This window comes from Pararge aegeria, chromosome 13, assembly GCF_905163445.1.
Source record: "Pararge aegeria chromosome 13, ilParAegt1.1, whole genome shotgun sequence".
NCBI classification, from domain to species: domain Eukaryota; kingdom Metazoa; phylum Arthropoda; class Insecta; order Lepidoptera; family Nymphalidae; genus Pararge; species Pararge aegeria.
In genome coordinates this window covers 7,145,626-7,170,764 of record NC_053192.1, presented here as the reverse complement: position 1 = coordinate 7,170,764, position 25,139 = coordinate 7,145,626, and the positions used below count along the sequence as shown (strand labels likewise).

The following is a 25,139-nucleotide window of genomic DNA, read 5'->3' as shown; positions in this document are numbered from 1 at the left end:
TGTGTTATATTCTTTTATAATTATTAATAATACAGATAAATCTTATTTACATAATATTATTATACTTAATTATATAAGCCTAACAATAAACAAACGCTAATCTGTTGACATTTTCTCTTCTTTACTGCCTACAAACTTCCTGTATGTTTTAACCACAAGATCCTTATTTTCATATCCCCACGATAATAATACAAAGATCAAACACACTGCTCCAATTGTTACATGTGTTACCACGGAATTACGAGCAAATTTATTTTCTGATATTTTACAAATGCAACCAGCAATAAATAAAATGAATAGGAATATTTTGCCAACATGAAGACCATCTAGAGGTCTGTAATCAGTATCCTTGCATTTATTATTAATAAAATGTATACTATGCAAGGTTCTAGCAATCATATTTATGCAATTAGAAATAATAAAACCAACCGGCCCTAAAACATAAGTCAATCCATAGGATAGCAATAAAAAGCTTATTGAAAAGAAAACCATCAGGTAATTGTAACTATTTAACTGTGCACTGGTCATAGTGGCGAAAGTGTAGCATTCAGTAATGCCATTGATTGCCATTAGTACAATAGCAAAACAATGACTACGGAGCAACTGTACTGGTAAACCACTTGCCACAAATGCATCTCCACCATACAAAACCAAAAATGTTCGAGAATAACTCAAGCCAAACACAAGAACTATTAAACCAATAGAACTTACAGTCTTGCAAACTTGTGATAAGACTATGCAAGATTCTTGGATTTTATTTTGATCTTGCTTATACAGAGGTAAGTCCCTGCTCACCATTTGGGTAAAATAAAAATAACTGCTATCTTCTATAGGGCGAAATACAAATCTGGCAGCTAAACTTCCCAAATTATTTACAACATCATAGGTTGCTTGTTCAGCAAAAGTCATCACTGGACTAGCGGACATTACATACTTTTCCCCCTCAGTCAACAATTGCTTGACAACACCTTGTTTAGCAAAACTAAGTGTGAGGGTATTTAATTTCTTATTAAATGTAGCATTAAAAGAACCTAAATATTTGGGCAAAAAATCTTTAAGTGATTTAAAGTTAAAGTCATCCATATTACTGTACATTTTCTCTAAAATATTATTACCTAGATATCGACTTTTCAATGCACCCTTTGCAAATAGTGGCTTACATTTGATGTACCAATAGAAGAAACAGTAATAAGCTAATACAATAACTCCTATGCTCCCCACTTGTGCTACAGAGAATGCTACAAGAGCTAATGATCTGTCATATATAATAATAGACAGAAATAGAATTGTCCTCACCAAAATATGTAAGGTATCAAGGATAACCTTTAGTTTAACAAAACAGAATAATTGTGCTACTAGAGCCATGTTTGCTGAACAAAGCTCTAAAATACAAGATAATGCAACACTCCAACATCCAAATTCATATTGAAATGCATGCTCTGGATGACCTAATGGTAACACGTTTATCCAAATATAAACAAAGACCAATGATAAGAAACAGCTTATGGGGACAGATAGCCAGATTTGATTTATTATTTGATTCCAGCTCAACTCATCTCTTTGGCCTATGCAAGCACGATGAAATGGTTCTCTACTCAGAAATAGTATTGTGCTTTCAAGTAACAGCAATCTAACATTCATTATTCCAATAACTTCATAGCCTACATTTCTAATCACCCAGGCATTTATAATAAACGTTATACATCGAAACAAAATTTGTAGTATTATATTAAAAGATGCATTTTCAAGGCTGCTCATTAGTAAATTTCTGCCCATTTTGTTTTGAGTGCTCACACGTTCACAGCAATACTTTCAGAAGAAGATGTGGGTATGTTTCTTTTTACAACATATATCTTCTTATTAGATATGCATATAATAAACCAGTGATCATCATATGTTATAGTTATTTTCTTGAATTTCTCATCAGGGCCAAAAGCCACAGGATCAATGCTGTAAAAAATACAGTAATAAGATTTGGAGACTAAATTCAAAACAACATTACACTTTTTTATTGTTAATAAAACATTTCGATTTGGTACGTGTAAAGACAATAAATACCTATTTGATAAGCTGATTAGGTCCGTAATAATGGTGGCCACTCGTTCGTCGTTTTCAAGTTCACCGCCGGACTCCAGGACTGCTCCGTCCTCGGTTAATATGAGGTACCCTAGCTGGTCAGGAATTTTTTCCATTATAGCTGAAATTGTGACATACTGAACAATAAAACTTTATAATTAATTTATCAGGATTTGCACTATTTTTATTAGTTTATTTGTACCTTTGAACGCCAATAGCTTTTAGCTTAGCCTTTGCGTTTCTGACAAATGTCAAAATTCAAATTAGAATTACAAATGGCACTAGGGTAGGCTTCCGCAAAAAGTGTCGATACTTTCGTTTAATATTATTTTAATCGATTCTTTAGCTCCCGATACTTTGCTAAACTCTGACCCTTAATTCCGTGCAATTCTTCGGACGGTGATTTGGTTTCATATGGACGGTTCCATCTTACCTGTAAGGCTTTCCGCATATGCGGCAGACGCATAACGGCGCGGCAGGAACCAATCGCATTGCTTGGATCCTACCTGTGACGGCGGCTGGGACGCGACGGTTGTGAGTTTTGGCAGGTTCTTAGCGGGTTGGATCGTACTCTAAAGGGTCAGATCCAAACAGTATCCAAAAGAGGTGCGTGTCGTTCCTAGAAAATCTGATTCTGACGTCTCTGATCCACAAAACGAGAAAATGTAATCACAAAATTACCTAATCACCGGTGCATTAGATGTAGAATGTGGAATACCAGTAGATAACAGCAAAATAAGAGGCTCGTGGAGTCGACAACAGCCCATTGAAACTTTAAATTCAATAAATTCAAAATTCATTTATTTCAAGTAGGCCTACTAGAATTTCTTTTCAGTTTCAGGAAATGATCTACGTTTACAGTCTATATCTCCCAAGTCAAAGTTGCCTGGATATAAGATCCATAGGAGAACTGTGCGAAACACTCGTCGGTAACGGGTCGACTGCCATCTCTCATAAAGACTCAGTAATTAGAAGCCTGGCTCATTATGGGGCACATTGGCAGAAAATTAGTGCCACGAGGAGAAAGAGCTTCTTTTAATATGCTGAAGAGCATCTACGCTTACAATATATGCTCCCATTTGGAGAATATGGTAAGAATAGTATTCATCAAATAACGTTGATTCTCGCCTTCCTTAAACAAAAGATGTAACTAGATATTTACCTATTAGGTAAAATATTTATACAATAGCAATATATACCATTTGTGAAACAATTTCAAATATCAACATTTCATAAAATAATTTAGCTAAACATATTTTAGGCCGATACCAAATATTGTTCCGTGTCTGTGACCACAGATCTTTAAATTTCTGGTCTGTATCATCTGTGATCTGTGTCTACTGTCTGTGTTAGAAATCGAAACTAAAATCTCCACCTCTGACATTTTACAACACAAATAATTGCTATTAAACCAAGCGAATATATTACATTTCTCGATAAAGTGTAACAATTCACAACCAAACATTTAAGAAAATCGGTAAGTTATAGTATTAACATTTATCTTCTTAAAACCATCTTTAAATTCTATCCAATATTGTTCACCAGTAAACCATTTTTAAGTAATCTACGTTTCGATTAGAATTTATTTAACGCATTCATTTCATCCGTAGTTGGACTGAAACCAATGTAACTTATTTTTACTTTGAATTAAAAACTAGTGTAACACGTTTATTTTTTGTAATATGATGATATTTTTTATTAGACACCAGAATATAAACCTACAGTTTTATCATAATGAACATTTAAAATGTTGGCCTTTAGTCGAAATACTATTTTAATAATATTAAATGTTTAATATAGAATTATTTCATTCATACATTTCTTAATTATCTAGTTATTTGAGAATACAATATCTTTTTTTTTGTACTTATCTTTATTTAATTATGTAAGGATATAAGTAAATTTTTTTGAGGAAATGAGCTATGTTTACAATAAGGATAACAAACAAGTTATTTCTCTGTTGTTTTGTAGCTTATAGTTGCAGGATTGAATTGAGGCAAACATTTCGTGGTTTAATGCAAAAACTGCAACACTGTGCAAAAGTTATTCAAGTGGGCTCTTTTTAGAAAATAGGCATAACTAAGAGAGCCCACCACCCCAAATCCCACTACATATAAAAAAATGGTCCTACGCCAAAAGTCTTGGCAAGTTTTCTTTAAAAACTTCTTAGATTTCAAAAACATAAGGGCTTAAATTTCAAACACCTCATGAAGTCTTATTTCATTAAATACATTTAAAACAAAGAGAAGATGATGACTGCCAGTCTCAATTTGTGTGCACTCTCAATTTTGAGAACCTAATAATATTATTGAATGCTGGCACTCAAAGAATATATATATTATATATTGTAAGGAGTAGAATAGTTTTTAGTTGTATAGAACAATAGTGAACTTCTACACAAATTTTTGTTGAGTTTTTTTTTCTTGCATCTACCAATGACAGATAATGTGTTGAGTATGTGTTCCTAAATATTTTCGAAACAAATATATAAAGCTTCTTTTTAAACTAGGATGCATTTGGATCCTCTATATCCAATTTTAAGCTTTAGTTTTATGTTTACGAATATGGTTATTGCCATCATCTCACTATCTATGGTGTGCACATTTCTCTATAATGTACGCATTGTAAGTGCCATCTATGGGCCTACTTGAAAAAGATATTTTGGACTTCGACTTTAACTTTTAATAATATTCACAAGACAAAAGTTCAGTATATTTTCATATAACATCTCATTAGGCATGCATCTTTATAAACCTCATATAAACTCATTGGTATTTTTAATAGAAATTGTGTTTTTATTAACTTTCAAAAATGTTTGTGGTTAAATTTGATGTTTACCAAAGAGTATTCTTTGGTTTTATATTATGAAAAAAAAATTAACATAAAATTAAAATTAATACTATCTGCATCTCAGACAAAGGAGATGTGCAATTTCACATTTACTGTTTTGCTTGCATAAAATTATTTTCATTAGGCAAACTTGAGGCAAACTGGACCTTTGATTATCTATGTTAGCACCTCAGATTAATATTTAATACATTTTTCTTAGGTTGGTACACAGCACAAAAAAATCAGTGCCTATAGCTGTTGCTCACAGATGATATTCTTTAGACTCAATCTATCAATTGAGTTCTCATTATAAAATTTTGTTTCCAGACTTAGACAAGCCATAAATGAGAATCATTTGAAAAAATATGAAAATATTTTGTCTAAATCTGTATTAGTCATATTTGCTCACAATTTCTATCAACAATGTTTTCACTATTGTTCTTTAATATATTTACTGTAAGGGGAGCCAACTCAAAATAAAGGATTCAGATTGTCATGAATATGATTATATAAAATACCCTTATCAATATATTATTTAAATCCAGAATATAGAATTGACATTTTTTATTCTACGCCTGTATTATTACACAAAAAAACCTGCTAATAATTTTTCTCAATATATATGCAGGTAAAAATGTTGCCACTACGTCCCAAGTTGGGAACTGAGAGTTCCAAAGAATGGATATGCTGTTTCTGTGTCCATGTCCGCACTGGCACTGTTTTGCTTGGCATGTGGCATCTGGTAAGCAATACATAATATTTTTAAATTGTTATCAATCCCTGATATACTCAAGTACATGAAACTTTGCTTTACTGAAATAACACTTGATTTTAGCAATACTTGTCATACTACAGACTTGTCTAGAAGATGCTTATTCATGCTTGAATAAATGTACACTTCTTTGCAAAAAAAACGGGCACTTTTGATTTATTTCAGTACTCTTAGTATTAACAGTTGTGAAAGAGATTTTATGCAACAAATTAAAATAAATATTATTTTCCGATTTAAAAACAAACTTAATTTGTTTTATTTAGATTTTTAGGAAATTGCTTATTTTGACCAAATAATCAGATAACTTCAATTGACTTTCTCCTTTATTTATTAAAAGTAACAAACTGCTGCAATTCTTTGTGGCATGCTTTGACCGCGGTTTTTTTAAGTTCCTGGGGAATACGCTCCCGTTCGACCGTAATAGCAATTTAAAGCTCTACCATGTTCTGTGAGGCTGGGTGTACAGCTAGCTTTAACACGTCGTTTTAGGAAGTCCCATAGATGCTCAATGAGATTGAGGTCGGTACTTCGTGCTGGCCAATCTAAACGGCGGATCCCAACTACACCTCAGTAAGCATCTGCGTTCGTCCTTCCATAAACAGAACACTACTTCCTGTAACAGCTAACGCTGATTGTGCATAAGGGATTAGGAGTTCAATGATGTAGCGTTGTGGATTTGGAGACCCTATTAGACCCTATTAGACCCTTAGTAGACTGTTAACTAGCCACGGTCAAAGCCCCCCCACCTGACGAGACCAGAGCTAATTCTGAAATTATAAATTTACAAATTGTGGGGTATCGAACCGTTCCGTTAACTCGGTGAGTTACGGAACGGTTCGGTACCCGACAAATTGCTTACGTTGCTTACGTGCAACCCATTACTACGCCAGAGTAGTCGTTAAAATATGCAGAATTTGAACATTTGACAACCTTAAATATAAATCGATATTGCTGTACTGGTTGCTACAATTACATGCGAGCAGCGGCCGGCAAAAATGTACTTTAGCGACCAAATAACATACATAGGAAATTCATATCTGTCGTGTAATTAAACGTGGAACCATCTTTTTACTCTGAAACATGGCAACCAAGGAGATAGCGTATGAAAGGCCTTATTTAAATTTCGAATAGGCTTGCAAATGTAAAGCTTTTTATTGTTTAAATAAACTAAAAGACAAAATGAGTTCAAGTGAAGAAAGTTCTAGATAAGTACTTTATAAGCCTCTGCCACCAGTAGGCATTGATGGACTTAGGTATGTGTGCCACACTTATTTATTTACATGTTCATCCATCAATGCTTCTTATGTTGACCGCTGCAGTAATGTTGGTTAAGAAACGTTAAGATTCTCTGTGAATTGTAGATGCTGCATTTATTAGCGCTAGCATTTCTGGCTGCGATTGTACGCGACCCGAGGCTGATGGCAGAGTTTGAGCGTGATTCTTCTCCGACTAGCAGTATCGAAACTCGTCCGACGCCGTTTTCGCAGCAAGGAACTCTTCCACGAGATAATAGTCTTATTTACCGTGAGTAAATACAAAAAAGAACACGATATTATAAGCTTTGTATCGGAATTATTGTCATCATAAATTCAAACCATTGCCGGTACATTGCGCGGGTCTCCTTTCAGAATGAGAAGGGTATATATGGGCCGTAGTCAACCACACTGGCCAAGTGTGGATTGGTAGACTTCACACGCACAGCACGCCTGGGAAATATTTAAACGGCCGCAAAGAATCTCATACCTTAATTTCCTTCCTTCCAAAATTAGAACGTAATATAATTATTGCCAAATGGTATGGTTTTAAGTTCCGTTAACAATAATAATTTTCAGAGACTATAATTCTAGCACGGTGATAGCCTAGTGGTCTCTTTTGGTGGGACGGAGTTCGATCCACAGCACACGCACCTCTTAATTTTTCGGAGACTTGGTTTAACTGTGAGGGAAAACTTCATGTGCGTTTTTAATTAATATAATCAAATATCACTTGTACACGGTAAAGGAAAAACCCGTGAGGTAACCTGCTTGCTTGTGAATTAAACATAACGTCTAATAGAAGCAGGCGTTACTTTGCGGAATTCCATGATATATTTCGAAAATTAAGCTTAACTTGCTACACTCCGCGAAAAGCATGAGGATCTGCATGGTGTAATTTATAACTTCTTCAATCTTTATACTCCACAACAAACATAATGTGAGGAGAACAAAATTCTCATAGGTGAGTGAAGTCTGTCAATCCGCGATTGGCCAGTGTGGTGGAATAAACCTAAATCTTTGAAATGTCTCAATAAGTTCAAAGTTTAACATAAGGATTACTTAAACGATAAAAAAGCTTGGGTGTGAATTGCTCTAACTTCATAGCTTAAAATAAATTTACTGTGAGATGGTGATAACAAAAGCAAAATTTACCCGGCCAAGTTTGTTGTGGGCTCTTCTTAGACCAGGGCGAGTTTGGATCCCTCGTAGCTTTAGGTTTAAGTTGGCGAATGAAGTTATCACCATCCACTTACAATTATGTAAACATGTATGTATGAACGCTCCATAAGTGCCTGCGATAGGCATACATGAATAAAGAAAATTTGAATTTGACTTCTCACTCTGACTCCTGTCAAATTCAAATTTTCTAAACCAATGCACTGTAATGGACCGGTAATGGGTTTATTATGATAATAGGCATGATGACAGTAACAAACAATCGCTGAAATATTGTATTTAACTAATCATATAAGATTCATGTATTATGAAAAACGTATTTTTATTTATATTCTAAGCAAGATTGGTATTAATTATTTAATAAATGAAACTGCAAAATCTAGCGATCTAATATATCAAATTATATATACCTTATTTGTACCGCTTGAACTTTTTCTGCGCTTGTTATTTGCGTGTATAAAGTATTTTGTTATTTCTATGTTTTGTGTTATCAATAAAATAATCTTTAGTTATGGAACAAGGAATATAGCTCTAATCTGGATATAATTATTTTAAAATATAATTTGCAATTTATATAAATAAATAAATAAATAAATATCCTAAGATAATATACACATTGCCATCTAGTCCCAAAGTAAGCGTAGCTAGTGTTATAGGTACCAATATGACTGCGAATATTTTTTTGAATAATATACATAAATACTTATTATTTATAGATAAACACCCAGACACAAAAATTTTCCAGTTGTGGGAATCGCTCCCACGGTCTGGACTCAGAAAGCAGGGTCACTGCGCCATTCGGCTGTCAATCACAACACAATCATACACAACATCTTTCATATCTGCAAAAATAAGACATTTTAGGGCAGTCATTATGCCTATTCCAGAGCTTTCACTACTGATGGCGCTGTATGTACCCACAGCTGACGATAAAAGATATTAAATATCTGTGGCATGAATCAATCGCATCTATGATTCCTAGTAAGAAATGAGGTCTTTGTTTATAGATGATGTGGATGTAGGTGCGCTGGTGACAGTGTGCACACTGGCTGTTACACTCATGCTGATATACGGAGCTTCGCGCGGCAAACCGGCCCATCTGCTGCCCTTCTTCTGCTTGCAGATATTCGACTTTGCCATAACGGTGTAAGTTAATAGAATGACGATCATATCAACTGGGAATTATATCCTTTTATACAAATTAATATAACAATGATTTTCGAAGTCTGTCCAGGCGTCTTAGAGTAATCGAAGAAAATATGTACACATAAAATTAAAAGTTTAAAGGATCCGACGAATTGACAAACCTCCGACTTTCTTGTGACAAGAAACGAACGTACCTGTAGGGCCTGTAACGAGGATTTTTTTTATTCTTCTTGAAGTTAGCCACATAGCACGTTATTTAGCAAGTTATTTATAGTATATTGTGTATAGAGTAAACGGTATAGCCTATGGGCATTTCGCTATGTTAATACGACAGTTATAGCTGGTAAGAGAATGGCTTTCCCAAAAGAGCCACGGCGAAGAGAATGTTAACTCAAACTGGGTATATAGGAATTGGGCTTGTAGGTACAAATGATCCTGAACGGTCGAAGTGCTTCAGCCAAATCAAAGCGCTTCAGCCAAATCAAAGCACTGAGATTGAAATATAAAGAAATAAAAAAAAAACTAGCTAAGGTCACAGCACAAAATATAACAAATGTTTTAACGATCACCAAATGTCGTAAATGGTCGTGCATATACAATATTTAGTGATCAGTATTCACGTTATAAACGTCACGCATTGGGAAAGTCTGTCTGTAAATCGTACGCAATGGAGGCATTTAGTCCAGCAGAGTACCAGCCACTTCGAAGACAAGAGGAACGAACATGATGCTTATCGTGACCATCTTAAAGCAATGCCATCCTCCAATATCACCAACAACTACGTTGACGGTATTTTTACATGTCCTCACAGTGCACGCATATTTAGTGCTAAAATAGGGAATATAAGTCACATTACGGCGCATGAGAAAAGCCCTTACATTTAATCCCTACAAATATTATGAATGTCAATGTGAGTTTGTTTGTTACGCTTTAACGCAAAAAGTACTTACCGATCCTCGTGAAACTTTGTACAAATATTCTTGGAAGTGTTAGAATATAAGATACTTATATATATATATATATATATATATATATATATATAATAAAGAATACTTTTTATCCCGACATTAAGCTCGGTTCCTTTGGGAGAGAGGATGGAAGTGTTTGACGATTTCACACCATAACTCCGACAAATTATAACCGATTTTAATTTTTTTTTTGTACTATAGAGGTTATAATATGTGTTTAATTTTGCCCAAACTTTGTGGAGATAGAGGACAGAACTCCTCAGCGGACAGCAGCAAACCCCTCATTTAAGGCTTAGCGACACTGAATACTTCAATTTTTTTTAGAACTACAACTAAATTGAACGCCACATCAAAACACAAAATCAAACGCAAACGAAGTCGCGGGCAACAGCTAGTTTAACATAAAAAAAAAAACAGAACCAGTCGCTGTTGCCGCACGCGGCAGTGAATCAATGATGATGATGAATGCATGCCGGAACTATGATAAATTAAAATGATGTTGTTTTAGATTGACAGTAACGGGCTACCTGTGCTACTTGCAATCCATTCACCGGTTGGTAGAGGACGCTAAGCATGTGCCGTGGCGCGAACAGCTTCGTGCTTTGCCTGCTTCAGTACTCGTGATGGTCATTTTGGGACTCTTCGCCGCCGCCATTTTGCTCAAGGTATAGTGAGGGTATAGTAACTATAATTCGTTATCTTAATACAAAATACATCTAGTAGCTCCTAATCAAAGTAGATTCCTAGGCATACATTTAACTTCACGACTCGATTTTCTCTTGTCTATGGTCCTTGCCATAAGGTGTGGTATTGTGTTCATGTTATCATATTTTTCATTTATCGTAAAGGTTATTTAGAAAAAAAAAAGGATTTATAAGTTTTTAATATGTAAACGAGTCGCCTAAACTTTAAGATCCGCCAAATCGGTGTCGTAACTTTAGACGACGCCAAACGTCGTTAGACATCACATAAGAGTTCGTGCAACGTGTTATTTTCTCTAGGAATCACCTAAATCACTAGGCATCCGATTAAGGCGATTCCCAGATTTAATGGTAACGTACTTTCCAACAGGCCTACTTCATCAGCGTCGTGTGGAGGTGCTACAAATTCCTGACGATGCGCACTCACGCGATGCACGCCATCACTCCTTACGTGATCGCTTCGTCCCGATCTCGTGTGCTGCCCTGCCCGCCCCCCACCTCCGGTGCATCCGCCATGCCCGCCTACTCCAGCCTGTTGCCGGACTACGAGGAGGCTGTCAAGCAAACCCCCCCACCGTCTTACCGCGCCGCTACTCTCATGACGTCTGACCCTGCCGATGCTGCTGTAAGTTTTTTTTTCTCCAAGTTGATATTTCTTCTTAACTGCCTTATTCTACTTCGTACTAATAATTATAAATGCGAGAGTTTTTAAGAATGGACGGATGGATGAATGTTTGCTACTTACTCTGTTACGAAAAAAATCTGTAACAATGTGTTTGAAATTTGAAATGGAGATACGTTATAGCCTACTTTTTATTCCGGATCTCATAGGCTACTTTTATTACGGAAAAATGCACGGAACTTATGAAAAATGAATAAAATTATGACAAACAGCTTGTTAGTTTATATACAATATACATACACTAACTTTCGCTGCTGCTGCTGCTGGACATAGGTCTTTGGGAGGGGGTACCAAAATTTACGGTCCTGGACCGCTTGTTTCCAGCGGCATAATTCTACTACAAAAAAGAGCTATTATTATGGTTTTTTCTAAAAGTTTACGTATTTTATTGGTTAAAATAATAATAAAATCCCTTTGTATTTTATTTTATTAGTTTTTATTATTTTAACGATGTCACTGGCTAGTCGCTTAACTGTCTCCGAGTTGCCGAGTTGCCAATACAAGCTGAAGCTAGGCCTTGCCTGCAATCTAACCTGGCGGCAAGTGATGACGCGGAAGTCTAATATGGTAGTAGCAAGCTAACCAGAAAATTCAGAAACTATAAATGACCCAGGTAGAACCCGGACGTCCCTCTTATAAGACCACAGCCCTCGCGTCATAACGCAAATATAATAATATTTATTTCATATACAGAATCCAACACAAGCCCCGAAGGAGCAGAACCAACCGCCAGTGTCCAACACCGTAGTGATGCTGCCTCCGCTAGGGGAGCAAGTCCGCGTTTGAATTACTCGGCTTGCATTCGCTGCGCACGCGCACTGGACCAACGGACACCTGCTACGCAAATTACTTGGCGCGAATAAGATTAACGAACGCTGATTTTAATATCCATTAGGTACATACACGAAATTTGATGGTTATTTTTTGCCAATACAATAATTGAGAAATTACTTTCCGAATGAAGATTATTTATATTTACGCATTTATAATCAAAGCATTTTTCGGAAGGAAACTTATCAATTTCTGTTACTTTAATATATTTCAAATGTATAATCCACTTCGTACCTGAAAAAACAATAGCTTCTCTGGAATCCCTTTGTGGGAGCATGTTGGCCCGGTGTGCGCAGCATATACAAAACTAAGGCCGTATCCTGACTGACCTTATTCGCTTGAAACCTAAAATTGTTTCAAACCGAACAGTATTTATTAATAATGCAATTATTTCTTGCGCACTTTTTATTTCAACTGTTGCGGTTAAATCCTCATTTTGATTAAATTTGTCCCTTTGTCCCGTTTGCGCAAATATCTATGTTTATTTGTCGATGTTGATACAAGATATTGCAGGTATAAGACGTTTAATTAATATACCGATCCAGTAAAGGATATTTTTAGTATCAATATGTCCATTCATAAATAAATTTTCCATCAATATATATTGGAGGTATCTATTAAACGTTTTGGGCTATACATTATTGATAAAATGTTAGTCAGTCCGAAAATGGCCTGAATTATGTCGACACCAAGACCAGTTAGTTATACACTAAAGAGGATCTTTGTCAGAGAATAGAAGAGAAAAGAAGAGCGGTTAAGCCGGAAAGTATTTCCAACCAGACAGAGAGTGGATGTGAGCAGTTTCGTACACAAGTTTATTGATCTCTTCTTTGCCTGTCTGCTCTTTGGCGAATACCAGGCATTTTCAATTTATAATATGAAAACGGTAGTAAAACGCAGTAGATACGACTTCTATGTATAAGTCGAACTAGAGACATTTCCTTAAAGGTTAGCTTCAATTTATTAATGTTATAGTGCCACATTAGATGGCACATTTGGTGTTGACGTAACCTTGATATTCATTAAGTATATGTTTTTCTTCTATATTAATAAATGTGTCATTTTTGGAGATCAAAACTGTATATGTAGAAACAGTATGATCCAGTCATAGATTATAATCATGTATTGTATGTTTTCATGACCATTATAATAAAACTAGGGCGAACTTTAGTTTCCGCAACAATTTCGTCTCCCACATCGAGTTATAAGGTGAAGCATATTTTGCGATGCGACAGCTTGTCGATTGGAAACCAGGGTAAAATTGCGGAAACCACAGTTCGACTGTTATCCATCAAAACCATTTTTAGAGTTGTGTGAAAAACCAGAAAACAAATAAAAATGATGCTACTTGTTATCTTAGTCGTCTTAGCGAATTTGAGGTATAACTATAAATCCAATAGAGTGATTTTAACTAAACATATTTCATTATAATAAAATATATGAAAAGTAGCTTAAATGGAATAACATTTAAGTTTGTTTTTATATGTCTTTAAACAACCAGCTCTTATTCAGCAGCAAACAAATTCAAAGTGATATGGAATATCTAAGATGCGATTTAGAACACGTCATCTCAAATAGGCACATACGATTTCTATGTTTTGTTCGTATCTTTTATATTTTATATAGTTGTATGCGTGTTAAAATTAGAATCATTTGCGTTTGATCTCTGTCCTCATCTGTCATTACAATTGTGTGCCATTTCTTTGTGATTAAACAATTCATTTTTGGATTTAATTTTGCTATTATTAAAAAATTGGTGCTAGTTTGGTTATACACGATTTTGTATAATGGAAGTAGCACCAACTGTTCTTTCCTACTATTATCTTTAAAACGTTTTAATTATAAACTGATACATTCCAAACACAAATGTATGACACAATTGTTTTATATCATGATATATTAATATATTTTCCAAACGATTTTTGTCATTGTGCATACTTTGGATTGCAAAAATGATTTTATTTCTTCGCCTTCAAAATGTATATTAAAAAAGTATCATTTTAAAATAATTTAATAGTGAATTACTATACATTATATTAAATAGTGAACATTCATATTTTTTGACGATTTTTAGCTTAAATGTCGGTTCAGTAGATTTTATCGTCATTTCTAAAATTATATTTGCAGTCCAATTTTGCGTTTGTTAAAAACTATTCAGTATGATTCCAATATTAATTATGAATATATAAACTATTTCTATAATATTTATTTATACCAGGCAATAAAGAAAAAAACACCATTGCAAATAATATTACGAAGGTACACAAGGACATATTATTTAGTAAACATACTTAAGCAAAACTGCTACAATATCTATATTTATATTTTTATTTATATTTTTAAATACTATAAGTTCAGATAAATTGAATATTACCAAAATACCTTAGTATAGTTATTTTATATTTATTAAACTTTTAATGAACTAGGTTTGGTTTGTAGGTACTGGTTAGACCTGTGTAACTGACAAAGACAACTGTCAAAGTTGTTAAATTTACCAAAAAGAGTACCTAAGTGATTGTTGGACGGCCTAAATGTGTTAAGTATATTCTGGTTATTTTTCACTGTACTTTTTAATTACTAACCCTTTATTTTTTGTACTTACGTTAACAAAATAAAAATATATATTTTATTGAACCGGACTATCATAAACTAACCTAAATCATGTTGATGTAATAGTTTAGATATTAAGCTAATTATATTTATAAAATAACTCAAATCAAATCGGTGTGTAAATGTTTAAGCACTAAATTATTGACGAACCTTGTATTTTATTCATAAATCAAATAAAATACCTATAGACGTCGATCAATGTTTCATTTAACTACCTTTAAAGCTAATTTTTCAGTTCCATATTTAAACTAAGACCACTTTTAGTGAGCAGCCAACTTTACCGGTCTTTTTAGCTGCCAACTATGTCACGTAGGTACTCTGATCCTGACTGAACAAATCATCATTTACAAAACATACCAGACAGAAAACCTACCAGTAAAATAATCGGTATCCGTAATCGATTTGATCCGTTATCGAATATATTTACCACCATACACACCTACAAGACAATTTGCCTAGTAAACTAGTACCCTTGATAAAATACCTGCGTGCATGTTTTTTTTTTCAAGTGACAATTCTTTATTAAACAGTAAAGCCACGTATTCACTGAGCAAAGATGTTTCGGATACACAGTTTCTGTAACATCACGTAAATGTTTCCAGGAACAATGTTTCGAAAACTCTGCTGTCCACACAGTCAGTTGCTTAGGTCATGTCGCCCGAGGAAGTAGTGTTGTTATGTGGTGCCTTAATTTGTTTGCATAAGTCCATTTGTAGTAAAAAGATAAGAAAAAGATGGTGGGTAAGGAATTACTTGCTAAGAAGACAAGATGTATTAAGTGATTTATGCGAATTGCGACAACAATATATGCATTTCATTCTCAACATCTGTTATTGGAATTGCCAAAGCATTCGAAATTTCTTCCCAGGCGTCATTCTTTTTTATTTTATTTTTGTAGTCCTTTGTCGAGCAATCCCTTAATATTCGTTTTTTGACGTGACAACATCTTATAATTCGATGTAGCCGGCTGCACGCACGAAAAAACATGACGTATGCGGCGTTACCTCGCTATGAGGCGTTCCATTCAAGGCTTGAAGTGCAAGCGAAAGCGCGGAACGAGCGACAAAGAGGCACAGTCGGCCTCCGCGTTCGACATCTGTCTCTCTCCTACTTGAGTGAGCGATGCGTACGCGTGGACAGCTTCTATACAATAATACATTTACATGTTTTCGGCAAGGATGAAGTGCAGTGAAAAGTGAATGTGGTGTCAATTGTTTATAGCAACGATAATATCTATCAAACAAATAAAATTAAAATTTTCTTTTGAAAAATGCAACCATTCCATCAGTATTTTATTACGACGTTGTCACGTTCAACTATCGTCAGTAAGCCGACTTTACAGACAACCAATTTTTATTTTTTATCAAACAGTTCTATCAATTTAAAGACAATTTCATCGTCCCACACTACAGCCATGTTTATAAACAAATGTAGGACGCGTCCGCAATCGCATGCACCTGTTGCGCAACTGATTTGTTTCTGTGTTCTCCGCCGCAAGTGGGGAGCACCGAAACATATCGATAAACACGTACTGTTTACAGAACAACATTATTTGTTCCTGATTTGATTCAGAAACACGTAGATTTTATTTCTGAAACAGAGTTTATAAACAAATGCTGCTCAGTGAATAGGTGGCGTAAACATCTTGATATAATTCCAATTACAAAACAAATAATAAAAATAACCTACCTACTAACATTTAATATTTACGAATAATATAAGCCGTTTAAATGTTCACTTATGGGCATGGTATCCACTGATTGATTTTGACTGATTGACTATTCCTCTCCTAATGAGCCTTCGTCCAAGTACCAAAAGTAAAATTTGGAATTTAGGGTCGAACTTATCGGATTTATTACAAGGCTAAATAGAGTGGGACCGAGTGGAAAACACTGCTGTCAACCGACTGCTGAATCCAAAACGTTTTCGCCAAACATTAATTTAGAGGGCGAGAGGACATTAGCTCAAGAAATCCTAAATTTCAGGCACCTCTTTTGAATTTCATGAAGCAAATCCTATTAACCGAATTAAATGCGTTACGAACGTAAATTTTGACAAAAACGCCGTAAACAGAGGAATTTAAAAAAATACTGGCAGCGTGTACCGCAGCCTTGCACTCTCCCTTGATTCCGAAAACTAGTTGATTGGGTTGAAGTTTGGCCGACACTTTTTCTTTAACTGCAAGGTAACATATCTTAGATGTTAAGCGACGTAAGTTGCTGCCGATAGCAATTGGACGAATACCACCATCCTTTTTGGTCAGGGCCACCAAATTAGCGCCATATGATACTGGCAGAATTTGTTGTGGCACCTGACCGGACAGCATCAGATTGATAAGACTAGTCAAATCCTTCAAAAGTGCATTACTTACTTAAGTAGCCGCTCCGATTAAATCTCTTTTCTTGTTGTAAAATTAACAATAAGTATGTCGATGGTATTTTTGGGACTATTTAACCCATGGGTGTCATTTGAAATGCCTTGGTCTAGACTCCATATGACTATAATCGTATATGATACTTATACAATGCCAACTAGGAAAGCGCTCCATTCCCGCAAATTGATTCCCGGGTAAGGAGCCAACTTTTCGAGAATCCGTACCCGAAATTATTAATAAACGTGTATTATCAAAATGACGAATTGGTGTAGGTACCTAATCAAAGCTGTCAAACTTACAAATCAGTACACAGGTAGGTAGGTCCGAAGCTATGCGTATTTACATGGTTAGTTTTAGTAAGAAGACGGCCGTAGGTACCTTATATCTAGGTACATGCGTATAATTCAGACTGGAATGTAGTGCATTCTAGTCGTGTCGTCATTGCCGATATGTTGTAGTGTTTATTATCGCCTTGCAACATTGAAAGGTCAAAGTGATGGACGCAATTTACAAACAATGCATCGGGCATGCGCGGACCGGCCGGCGGATGAGGGAATAGCAATGCGCGCCGCCGCCATATCACGCGTTCTCTATTTATATCGACGACTTCACCTCCCCGCGGTTATCTGCACTCACGCAAGCGCAATGCGCACCTGAAACGCCGAAAGTGAAAATTGCACATCATGGTTTCGCTCGGTGTAGGGCGCCGCTTTACAGGAATTGCTACTCGCTAATTAAAAATAGTGCGACGACAAAGCAATTACCGTAGTGACCGTTGCGTTGCGAGAATGGCCGATGCCTATACGGCACCGCTGCCCTCAAATACTGCGGTGATCGTACGTCACACATCAGCTGAGTTGCCGATAAGGGGCGCATACTCGTGACGACTCTTGTGCTTAGTGAAACTCGGGAGCCAACCATGGCGTCCACAATGCAGCTCGAGTTTACACAGGCTATGACCGACTTCAAAACAATGTTCCCAGATATGGACGATGATGTTATTGAGGCGGTGCTTCGTGCTAACCAGGGAGCCGTGGACGCAACCATCGACCAACTGCTAACGATGAGCACCGACAATCAAAATGAGAGGCTTCGGCTGGAGATGGAGCGCGTAGAGAGCAGTACACCTTCGCGTCGCAGGGAACGACGTATTACATCTCGTTGCGGTCAAAACGGTGAAGACAATGATACCACTGCGCTCGTGTAAGTTCTAGTTGACCAACGTAGCTTCATATGAACTTTTTGTTTCGATTCTCATCACAATATTTTCATTGTATTCCTAGGGTTCAAAACACACGGTATCACCTAATTACAACATTCATTAAATGTATTAACAAAGCTATTTAGACATCCTCTCATATAAAAAAATATTAGTTTTTTTTCTCCATATATACATTTACTGATGTAGTCAATGAAGCAATTAATATATCCTACCACTTGTTTATCAAGTTTCCATAATGACCGAGAATATCAGCTAATTAGCGAAGGTTGACTTATCAGCGAACTATTAACATAAAACCTATTTAATAACTGCTGTATTACAACCATAATAAAATGAAACGATATTTTTAAAGACCTATTGATAACAATATGAGTTTTATAACACACAAAAATACAATTGCTAATACAATAATAAAACATTCTTATTGAATTAAATAGAGTCCACCGAATGCCGTGCCGGTGGGGACGGCAATTCGCATTCCATACTGCAGAATACCGGTAGGCGTTGTAACACATATATGGGCAATAATAACAGAATTCTTACTATACTAAAATAATATTAAAATAATACTAAATATGTAACTGCATTAGATACATATTGTATAGCCGATTTGCCTTACAGTTCCCCAATAAACTACTAAAGATATTCCTTGTTATTTCTTCAGCTCTACCACACTCGGTGTCTCCTTGATCATGTTTTATAATCCGTAATCAGTGATGTAGAATCAAGGAACTAAGTAGAATCGTAGAACTCACAGCAAAACCTAAAATATAATCATGTTTGTTTTTACGGGCCTCTGTCTAAACCAGGGTTCCGTCGGTTCGCTATGGGTCAGTCAGATAATAAATTCCGATCCATTTAAAAAGTAGATACTTATTTAAAAAACAATCTTTTAATGAAGTTCAATATTGTGTAATCCAACCATTCCATCGAATACCTACTTTCGAGTTTTGCCGACAAAAACTTAAGAAGGCCAAACTTTTACAACAAATCCTCAATTTTCACAGGAAGCAATATTGTAACAAAGAAAATTATTACTCGACTCTTAATATTAGTTGAAGTGAAAAATCTATGAGCCAATATCCACCTCAAACATTTAAAGTGGCACTATAAAGACCGGAAATTGGCAATGAGCCAACTCACAGAAAATATGTATTCTGAACTTTGCTTAGTGCATATCAACTTTGATACACACTCAAGATAGTAGATCAATTTTAATAACATGGGCTGTCCTCTGACCCATAAAGACTTCGAGATATCGAGACAGAAGGTTGTCAGAGCAATCAAAATATCGCTCGCTGTCCCGTGTCAGTCCAAGATATTATTTACAGCTTCCGTTATTACTTTCTACACAAGCAGCGTGTGAGACGAGCTTATGTAAAAACTATAACATCCAGGTTACTGCTCTGATACTCATGCATCATATAATAAAATATACCTTTTACCAAAGACTATATTATCAATCTTTAAAACCACCTTAAATTATATATATCACAGTATCTAGAAAAGATACAGTAGCTTAACGACTTTTTGCTCCTGGCCATACAGTCTAGACTGCGTCACTACAGTGCATCTATTGAGGCTTTGTAGTATCCCTTACTAACATGGCCAGTAAGGGTCCTCGCCCTGCGCTACCTACCTAATTATTGCTCTGTCTTCAAATGACATGTATAACGACTCTTGCTGTTATGATAATATGTGGTTTCTTTTGGATCTTTGTTATTTAAAGTAGATCGTCAATATGAAGGTCTACCTAAAATCATAACTATATAATTGCGCTATTAAAGCATATGGCAAAACATTCGGCTCAAAAATCGGCATGTAGGTATATCTTGAGATAGGTTTTATTTGCAGAAACGCCGACGATGACTCAGTCCCGCTGTCCGTTAGAAGAAAATGGGTTCCAAGAATGTTGGGGCCCCTACCTCCCATGTTCCTTCGTATACCGCCCGGCACAGATGCAAGAATTGACTTGAGTCTTGATATGGATGACGACCGTATTGCAACTTTCCTGCAGAACGAGGAGTTCATGGCAGAGCTGCGGTGGAATCAAGAATTCATTGCCGCATTGGATAGCGAGCAAGGAAATAAAACCAAAGGTCATGACGATGAAGCGGCATTTAAGGAGAGGCTAAAAAATATGGGTAAAAGTAAGTTATGCAGCCTTTTAGACAGATTACTTTAAGAGCGTGACATGGCTTGATTGGATTTTAGAACCATTCAAACTAAAACGCGACCCAAAATACTATATGCATTTTTGCATTATTTACTATATGCAATAAAATTAAGCATCACCATCATATCATTTTGGTAGTGCTTAGTTTTATATAATTAATTATTTTTATATAATCCCTAAAGTTTCATAAATAACGAAGAAAACCTTTCTGCAAATTTACGTAAAAATGAGCAGTTCAGATATAACTTTGTTATTTTTTCTGCTAAGGTAATTTTTATTTTAGTAACGTACAGTAGCGTGCACAGGTTTTCTCACTAGGGCAGGCATAAATCAAAATGATGGCTAAAGTGGAAAATCCTTCTATACGAGTTATACAAAAGTTTTAGGATAGGCAGTGCTTTTGTGCAAACATGAAGTGCTAACGTATCTTTCTTTGGCTGTGAAGAGTTCACTTTCACATATTTATAGTTCGAACTTCATTTTTGAATACTTAGCTACGTAAACTTCAATTTATTTAGTCTCGGTGTACCAGTATAGTCAGTCTTTATTGAGGGAATATATTGTATTAACTACTGATGAGAACGAGTTAATGTTAATGAATATGTAAAATGGAAATATAAATCTTAATCCTACTTGGCAATACGCAGCAATTATGTATCGCAGCGGATTAATTAAAATAATTGTTTATCATTTTAATTAATCTGGCTCATTAGCAGATTCTTGACCGGGCAAAGCGAGCTCCCGCGTATTGCTTGAGTGAAATTACACTTTGTCAGCCTGTCAGAGCCCTATAATAATATGGCAACTTTAAATGCACATAATATTATGGAACCTACGCGTCCAAAGCGAAATTATAAGTTAATAGCTGTTGCTACTGTTTATAACAGTTCTTTACAATCCCGTGGAAATTGTTTGATTTCCAGGTATAAAAAGTATCAAATTTAAAAATGTTTTATTCATTACTCCTTATTAACCTTACTTATCTTTACTACATATGAACCTTACTACTTATGAAGCGTTCATACATTCAACATGTTACACTAATGCTAGTGATGGTAATAACTGCATTCGTTAACTTAAAACTAAAGCTAAGAGGGTTCCAAACGCGCCCTGGTCTAAGAAGAGCCCACATCAAACTCAGCCAGGTTTTTTTTTGTTATCCACATCTCACAGTGAAGTTAGAGCATTTCATATCGAAGCTTTTTTATCATACATTAAGTAATCCTTAATATTATAATAGGATTTTTCTATAAGCTTACGATTCATATAAACTTTGAACTTATTGTGATTTGTGAGACATCTCACGGATTTCATCTTGTAATTTGTTATAAAATGATATACAATTACCCTTCAATGAATCACTAATTATATGCAGCCTAGTAAACTGCACCACAAGTTTATGTTTACTTCTAATATTAATATTGTTACAGTCTACTTTCTTTTTAAATTTTGTTATATTTAGTAGCCTGTGTTACTCCGTCGTTTCAAGTTACTATACCAAAAATGAAGTCGATTGATTGCTTAGCCAGGGCGTGAATGAAGGACAAACAAACGAATGCACTTTCACATTCTTAATATTAGTAAGGATTAATAAGGAATATATTCAAGCTTTTAGGAATACCATATTTTAAACTTTAAGAAATAGAGTTGTATACTTATAGTTTATTATCAAAATTATGCACGACCTCCCTGGAGCAGTGGTTAGCGCTGTGTTTTATGAGGTCCAAGGTTCAATCTCTGGCATGAAAATTTATAATAGCCGAATTTTCTTTGGTATTTATAATATACTAGCGTACCCAGTCCGCTTCGCCGGGCTAGATTTTGCTTTATTTTATTCAAAAAAAAATACTGTAAGTTAAAAAATCCCGTATGTGGTATCCTTGTCCTTGTCTGCTTTTAATGAAGTGAGTCGTGGCAATTTGTTAGAATATTAGAATGCTCCAAGTAAAATCCCGAGGGAAAATCATTTATACTAATTTAAATTACATTTATACTATTTTAAATTAATTTTTGGTTGAATTCCGCAACAGGTTAACCTTTGACTGCAATCTCACCTACGGCAAGTGATGATGTAGTCTAAGATGGTAACGGGATAGCCTGTTCGGGGTATGGCAGTTATATATCAGACCACAGAAACCACTTATATAACAGAAGTTGAACTGTGTTTTTATTACAGTATCTCGCAAGAAATTCGCCCAGCTGTCCCGGATGTTCTCACGGGGCGGATCGCGAAAAAGTGGCAATGCGCGCGCGCCTTCCCGTGGACCTCCCGACAGCTTACTATTACAAGAAGAGCATAGCGATGAAGACGACCGACCACACACGCAGAACATCAAAATATAACTCATGTGTCCGCAAACAGTGTCCACTGTGGACCCGTTCAGTTACATTTCTATACTACCGTTTAATTGCACAGTTGAAACATACATTTTATCGCAGTGTATAGACTGAGAACTGTAGCTAAAACCCTAAAAGGTTTAGCCTGTGCAGTTGGGATTGTCTGATGTACAGAGGATTGCTAAAATCGTAGATTGGACTGCGCAGCGCTATGCCATTAGGTTGTGTAGTCCAATCAGATTGCCATGCTTAAGTGAAAAAGACTTTTATCGAAGGGCCTTATAGGAGATGCACAAGGTTTCGCATAAGACTGGGATTGTTTAGGTAAGGTTGCATTAGTTTGTTGTTGTTGGAAGCTTTTACGAAGAAAGTAGGTTACATTGTTTAACCGCCTTGTTAAATTATTTATAATTTTCGTTTTGTAAGATAAGCTGACTTCAGAATATAAGTGCTTAGTGGATTAATTCAATAAAAGTTAAAGTGCGCCTATTTTTTACATTAAAAACTATATAATTATAACTCTGCTGAAAACTAAATGTTAAAAAAAAGTAATAAAATGATCCGTACTGTAAATAAAAAAAAAGTTTTTAACACAAATAAATTCCTTCCTTTCTTTTTGAAGTCGGCTTAAATTAAAATAGTGCATACCTAGTCTGATATTGCAATGATATTCCAAATTGTATATAATAAAATTGTTGTACCAGCTAACTCCATTAGATAGATTGCTTTGTTTTGTCTACTTTAGATTCTTACGCTAATGATATCGATTGTTTTGTTATATATGTCGATTCGGTACTAGTCTAGACTGTCACAATAGCTATTTCATAATCAGGATTGCATTTTAATCGTAATAATTGGAAGCAAATCCAATATCTGATTTTACAGTTAGTTTCGTATACACCTATTTTTTGTTACACACATATCTTAGACCCTAATTTGTCTATTAGTTGCATGTTTTTCACGAGTTGATGATGAAGACCTATATAATTAAAATTAAATAGCTTTTAAGTAGCTACTGTGACTGTCTTGATTGAAAACGATTGTTTACTTCTAAGCACTACTTCATACTACTCGTTTATCCTTGTAAAATTAACCACGCCTTGGTCACAACAAACACGGCCATAGACTCTTACTAAATAGTTGTTAAACGTATGTTAGAATTAGAATTTTTAGTTCAATCCAACTTATTAATGCTAGTACCGCTAATAAAATCTGTGACACCTTTAAAGATGTTTTATTTTATAACAACTTTTTGATCAAGTGACAATTGTAACGGCCTCTTTGGCGCAATAGTGAGCGCAATGGTCTTATGAGGTGTATAGTCCTGGGTTCGATCTCCGGCAGAGGCAATTTTGGAATTTACGTATCCGGTCTGGACGACCGCGGCTACTTATTACCTTACCAACAAAAACGTTCCGCCATGCCACCAATTAAACTCTTTTACAAGTTAGCTCTTAACTGCAAGTGCACCTACCAGTGGTGTGCACTTCATAAATGCGCAAAAGCACTGCTTACCCTAAAATTGATATTATACAACTCGTATAGGAGTAGGATTTTTGCCATTTTCCTGCCTTATACATACCCTGGTAAGCACGCCACTGGCACCTACCTGGTTGGTAAGTGTTGATGCAGTTGAAGATGGTGGCGGGCTAACCTGTTTTAGGTAGGGCAATATTCCCAATCTGTTTCTACGCGGCATCGTACTAATATATTCTTATACATCGGGCGCAATAAGACGCTTGGAAATCTGTGACAAACACTTCACAATTTTGCGAATGAAATAGCTGCTATTGGATTTTTTTTAATACTAACAAAAGCTGAAGAGTTTTTTTATTTCTTTTAACGAGCCAGAATCTCCACTACCACACTGCCTCGATCGAAGTAGATGGTAGTAGCAGAGAACGCTGCTTCCCGTTCTCAGTTGTATTCCCATAGTCGCCTCGTACGTTATCTAGGGGATCATCGCGTAGGGGAGGGCCGCCG

At 35.6% G+C, this 25,139-nt stretch overlaps 3 protein-coding genes across 4 annotated transcripts; 1 reads left to right on the top strand and 2 right to left on the bottom strand.

Annotated features, from left to right (window-relative positions):
• Positions 1-4: 4 nt before the first annotated feature.
• LOC120628662 (protein RFT1 homolog) lies at positions 5-1,792 on the bottom strand. The gene has a single exon (XM_039897212.1). The coding sequence runs from the start codon at positions 1,774-1,776 to the stop codon at positions 97-99; it is 1,680 nt and encodes a 559-aa protein (XP_039753146.1). The 5' UTR covers positions 1,777-1,792; the 3' UTR covers positions 5-96.
• On the bottom strand, positions 1,756-2,472 carry LOC120628664 (ragulator complex protein LAMTOR4 homolog). 2 transcript variants are annotated; one of them, XM_039897215.1, is made up of 3 exons: positions 2,279-2,472; positions 2,059-2,213; positions 1,756-1,950 (listed from the first exon to the last, which is right to left on the bottom strand). In XM_039897215.1, the coding sequence occupies exons 2-3, from the start codon at positions 2,190-2,192 to the stop codon at positions 1,791-1,793; spliced, it is 294 nt and encodes a 97-aa protein (XP_039753149.1). In that variant the 5' UTR covers positions 2,193-2,213; positions 2,279-2,472; the 3' UTR covers positions 1,756-1,790. The 2 variants fall into 2 exon arrangements, with proteins under 2 accessions (XP_039753149.1, XP_039753148.1); XM_039897214.1 differs by having other exon boundaries at positions 2,059-2,197; positions 2,279-2,461.
• A 960-nt stretch (positions 2,473-3,432) lies between these two features.
• LOC120628788 lies at positions 3,433-23,679 on the top strand. Its single transcript, XM_039897408.1, has 11 exons — positions 3,433-3,553; positions 5,534-5,647; positions 7,039-7,201; positions 9,117-9,255; positions 10,732-10,888; positions 11,295-11,549; positions 12,300-12,386; positions 13,167-13,230; positions 18,279-18,624; positions 20,498-20,793; positions 22,996-23,679. Exons 2-11 carry the CDS (start codon positions 5,540-5,542, stop codon positions 23,160-23,162), a joined length of 1,782 nt encoding a protein of 593 aa, XP_039753342.1. The 5' UTR covers positions 3,433-3,553; positions 5,534-5,539; the 3' UTR covers positions 23,163-23,679.
• Positions 23,680-25,139: the final 1,460 nt, after the last annotated feature.